Below are 5,158 nucleotides of genomic sequence, written 5' to 3'. Positions count from 1 at the left end.
GTAATTCTAAAACAAACCTACTGAGAACAAAATACATTCTTGATGTGGAATTTATGGGGAATAGTAGTACATACTTTTCAGATTTTGTTTTCATAACGTAGTTGTCAAGGTTGCAGACTGTAGGCCTATAAGAAATTGACATAATGAAACAATAGTGAATTTAAGAGAAAATATTAAAACATTGCTTTAATGAAAACTGTTGGTAACATGTGGAAATACTTTTTTTCCTCTTTCCATTTGTACAAAGAATTTTCCCTTTGTGCAAAGCTGTTGACCAAGACTTGATCAGTGACGCACAACTTTTACACTTCTTATTATTCAAGACTAATTCGGTAATATGATTACATTTAGGTCTAATTAAGGATTTCATTCATTGTGCATACGTGGACTACTTGAGGGATAATAGTTCTATAGAATATAATGTCGTGGTTTTACTGGAAGGCAATGGGACACTGACACTATTGGTGAACACAAATGAATAACATTGAGCTTAGCTAAGCCACCTGCACTTTAACCATGCCTATAGGTTGTTAAGAAGCGACGCACCCTATGACAACAAGATAGATGTGTATATGAGCAATATCGACATCCGTCAATGGTTGACAATGTGCTAAAGGTCGTTATTTATTTATTGACTGCATATTTATTTTGACTTCTGATGATGTAAAGTTAATAAATTAATTTTTAAAAACGTGGACAGTGTGACTTTACAAGTTTGCCACTCAATGTTGTTTTTTATTATTATTGTTAATAGCATTTTTGTCATTAATATTATTACTATTATTAATCATAATGAATATATGAAACATAAAAGGTTCCTCTGGTTTCTCAATTTTTGGTTCCTAGGATAACCCTCTTTTTTTTTTAAATACAGGTGACGTGATCGAATTCAGGGAAGAGTGGTGGTGCACTTTGTCCCAGAAAATGGACAGAGAATATAGTTGTTTATTTACACATGACCAAATGTAATAGTATCTAACTAAAGTGGATTTTTGCTAAGTGTAACTAAAGTGGATTTTTGCTAAGTGTGACTAAAGTGGATGTTCCGTTCATTTTCTAACCTTACTTGAAGAAGAATGGCTATCCTGAGTCATGACACGTAAAATGACCGTTGGAAAGTAGGCCTATGTAATTTTGTCACCAAAATGTGCTATAATTAAGCTGGGGCAGAGAAGCGTTTTATTGGTTGCTTGTTTTCTACTCAAAGCACGAAAACGTCGCAATGAAACAAATAATAACATTCAATTTTACACCCACGGGAGATGTGCCTCAAGTAGGGCTAACTTTTATGGTCGTGTGGTGCAGTAGTGCTGTCAAGTCTACTCACCAACACGCAATGGCGTGTTTCAGCCAAGCACATTGAGCAATATGTATTTTGGTAACAGCAAATTCTCATTGACCATTAAAGGAATTCCAAATGAGATAAATGTGTTCCTGATACTTCTAATGTGCTGCCTATGACTTTTAAACCTGTAGATGTCACTATGGCGCTGCGATATTCCTGCTTTGTCTTATTTCTCCGAAGCTTCCCTGCAGATGTAACATATTTTCTCCTAACCTCAAGTCTGCCTAAAGTAAGGTTCATGTTCTACAAATATTTTCCTTGTAATCTAGATCTGTATGAACAACCTAAAGAACATTTACTCCCATGTGCTGAATTTTGGCGACACACACCTCATATTTATTTTAATATTCTTAATTAGTAAAGATATTCCCCCGGAAGCGGCACCTCACTGTCATTGTGTTATCCCTCGGTCTCTCCTTACACACAGAGGTTCAATGACTCCAGCGCAGATGGAGACCGTCGGTGTGTAGGATGTTTGCTTAAATGGATTCGTGTTTCACACAGCATCGCGTTTTTTGTATTTAAAAAAAAAGTAACCTTTATTTAACTAGGCAAGTCAGTTCAGAACAAATACTTATTTACAATGACGGTCTATAAACAGTGGGTTAAAAATCCTTGTTCAGATCGTCAGATTTTTAACTTCTCAGTTCGGGGATTCGATCTCCCAACCTTTCGGTTACTGGCCCAGCGCTCTAAACACTAGGCTACCTACCGTTCCATTCGATGCTAGTGCCCATCCACGCATATATCAGACTACTGTCCTGTCTGTAAATAAAATGCTCGCTGAATCGATTGTAACAGTACAAGGGACAATCAGGAGTTCTGACATGATTCATTTTTTACTCGCTTGTCTTTAAAAAAAAGCCAATATTGACTACCAGACCACAGAGTTGAACCAAGTGCACATTTATATAGGCTATTAGTAACAGAATAATATGTGTTTTAAACATGCTACTGAACACGGACGGCCTAGATATTCTTAATTCCATTCTTTACTTAGACGTGTGTGTATTGAGTATATGTTGTGAAATTGTTAGATATTACATGTTAGATATTAGTGCACTGTCGGAGCTAGATGCGCAAGCATTTCGCTACACCCGCGATAACATATGCTAAACATGTGTATGTGACCAATACAATTTGAGTTGATTGATTCATCTGTAGATTTTATGTGAATATCAACACTAAAATGCAAACCAGGTTGCAATAGCAGATATACATATCATGCAATTTCCCTAAAACAATAAGATCATATTGCACTGATGGAAAAATTGAAATATGCATGTAAAACCTCCTAATTTGGTTAATATTTTGGCTGCATTCAGTGCAATGATATTGTCATATTTAGCTTAGATTTTTTTTTAGACAACCTTTTGTCTGAATTTATAATTGAGATTATTGTATAGAACATATCCAGAATATTATATGACATTGCTTTCAAAAAGCCTACGACTTGCATTATAAACGCATACTTACGCACTATGCACACTTGGTTATTTGGGGGCACCATAATCTAAGAAACTCATATGCACAATTTAAATTTGCAGCATCGACTTTTAAACCTTTTACACAGTCTGTATCACTCCGTCTTCAGTTGCGCCCCTTACCCAGATAGGACTATACAATGCAAATCAAATTGCAATAATGGAAAAATCGAAACACTGTTGCAAGTTTCGTTGTCTGATTATTATTTTTTTTTAGGTTTGAATGAGTGACATAGCCTACCTCCTGTGTCTGATGCCGTTGTTGTCTTTGATAACTTGATGATTGCTTGATAGCAGGTCTGGATGAAGGTCCGGATGCTGTCCATCTATTACCTCTAAATAATTTCTACTGCTCCTCTCGGCCTCCTTCGCCTTCTCATCGAAGAGGACCTGGTTACTCAATTTGTTAAACACAATAGTATTCATCTTTGGTTCGGTATTCCTCCGTATGATCTGCTGCGTAAAAGTCTGTCTGTCTTCTCGAAAGTGTTGCACTTGACTTCTTATTGAAGCTGCTGCTCCACCCGTGTCCCGGTGAGTCTCCTGTAAAACAAGTGGAAAACGGAGATGAGAAAGTAATGCAGATGGGGTTAAACGGAGATGAGAAAGTAATGCAGATGGGGTTAAACGGAGATGAGAAAGTAATGCAGATGGGGTTAACCGATTCAGATGTACATCATTTGCTAAAGTCGGGTTTATGATTTTGTAATTATGACGATGCGCCAAAATCAAAGGTGCATTCATTGTATTTGATCCTAATTCATTATATGGTGGATCAATTTACGCACCAAGCGAAAGCCTGATTGAAACCACAAAGGCAGAAGGGTGATTTCTACCAAGTGCTCTTGACTATACTCCAAGATCACTATGAAGTTCATGCAATCTCAATAAAAAACAGTCTGCAGCGCGGTGCGGTACCATGCATCCAATAGGCATTCCTGTGAGTGATATTTTCATATTTTACTCACTCGGCTACCACTGTAGATTGACAACAATGACAACACAACCTCACCATACAGAGCATCTCAATACATCGAGACAATATACGGTCCAATACGATAAATGGGTTCACAGTCGCACGGGCTCATTCGTGCATAATGTGATTCCAACACCCTTACTCCCCGGATTCAAAAAATATATAATGCATTCCACACCACTGCGTGTTGCCATGAAATTTCTAGAGCTTCGACAGAAATGTCAGAGGTGCAATTGAGCGCACTTTCTGACAGACAAAATATTTCGGCTATAGTTGGGTTATTGTTCTTCTTCTATTTGGTTCCAACCGGCAATGTTTATGATTTAGCTACAGTTACAGTAGCCTACTGTCATACCGCAAAATATGTCATAACATGATCATAACTCCAGTCAAGGGATATACTGTGCCATCAGCGTGGAACAATGTTGCCAGATATATTCCATCTGAGGCATTATGCGCTTTAAAGTAGTTTTGCCATTGTAGTCACACGTAAGAAACCACATCAAACGATATCTCATTCTCAGTTACCTGTACGGCAGCCCGCCTGCTTCTCGGTGTAGTTTGTAATCCTGCTTCAAGTTGTCCATTCCCTGCTCACATGTTCCCGTTCTAAGTTCCTGAGCTAAAACCACACGAACCGCAGTCGCCTCTCTGCTTTATTCAGTGGCCTCCGATTCTCAGCCCCAGAAGCTGAATATGTCACCCTTCTCATGTTTCCTAGCACAGAGCCCCAGCCTGCGAACATAAAGTTAATACTCTATGCCTGTTCCGCGGCACGCATCAGGGATACAGCGCTGCAGTGGTTCACTGCTAGTTTGCGTCTGGACTTTTTCCATCTGTCTATTATTGCACGATACCACTTTTCTGTGCTTTGCTTTGTATATCAGTTAGATGCTTGCTTCATTGTGTGTGCGCGCGTTTTCTTGAGAAAGTAGCGCGGAGTAGTCTGACCTGATGCAATACAATCTCACCGAAAAACGTTTCCCTGGTTTGGTCAATTGACTCTGTGCAGGTGCTCGTGTGTTTAGTGATAGATTGCACTCATCTGGAGCTTGTAAAACACATTGGCGTGTATTCCTGGATGCCAAGGGATACTAGGCTCCCCCCCCCAAAAATGACCAAGAAAAATTGAAAAAAAACTAAATAATTAAACTTTCTCTGTGTTTCATCATTTCCCTTCAATTCGTAAGAGGCTGAAGTGTCTCACAGGATTAAGGAACCGAGCATGCGAAACAGCGCCCCTCCCTCTGTCTCTGTATTTGTAGGCCATCTATCCGATGCAGTCTGGTCCAAAAGAGTATGACATTGTTGCCGCCCATAGCATTCAATGCAAGGGATGTGGCAAGCGTTTGG

General features: G+C 38.9%; 1 protein-coding gene across 2 annotated transcripts in view; it reads right to left on the bottom strand.

Moving 5' to 3' along the window:
• LOC118361572 (homeobox protein Mohawk-like) overlaps positions 1-4,910 on the bottom strand; it is a 33,599-nt gene extending 28,689 nt beyond the window's left edge. The window contains exons 1-3 of one of the 2 annotated variants that reach the window (XM_052483294.1): positions 4,334-4,906; positions 3,071-3,372; positions 75-125 (exon numbers count right to left, since the gene is read on the bottom strand). In XM_052483294.1, coding sequence (XP_052339254.1) covers positions 75-125; positions 3,071-3,255 — 236 coding nt within the window. In that variant the 5' untranslated portion in view covers positions 3,256-3,372; positions 4,334-4,906. Of the gene's footprint in view, positions 1-74; positions 126-3,070; positions 3,373-4,333 lie in introns of both variants that reach the window. The other variant, XM_052483295.1, reaches the window with a different exon arrangement.
• Between the last annotated feature and the right edge of the window lie 248 nt (positions 4,911-5,158).

The sequence above is a fragment of the Oncorhynchus keta genome, chromosome 28, assembly GCF_023373465.1.
Source record: "Oncorhynchus keta strain PuntledgeMale-10-30-2019 chromosome 28, Oket_V2, whole genome shotgun sequence".
NCBI classification, from domain to species: domain Eukaryota; kingdom Metazoa; phylum Chordata; class Actinopteri; order Salmoniformes; family Salmonidae; genus Oncorhynchus; species Oncorhynchus keta.
This window is presented reverse-complemented; position numbering and strand designations above follow the sequence as displayed.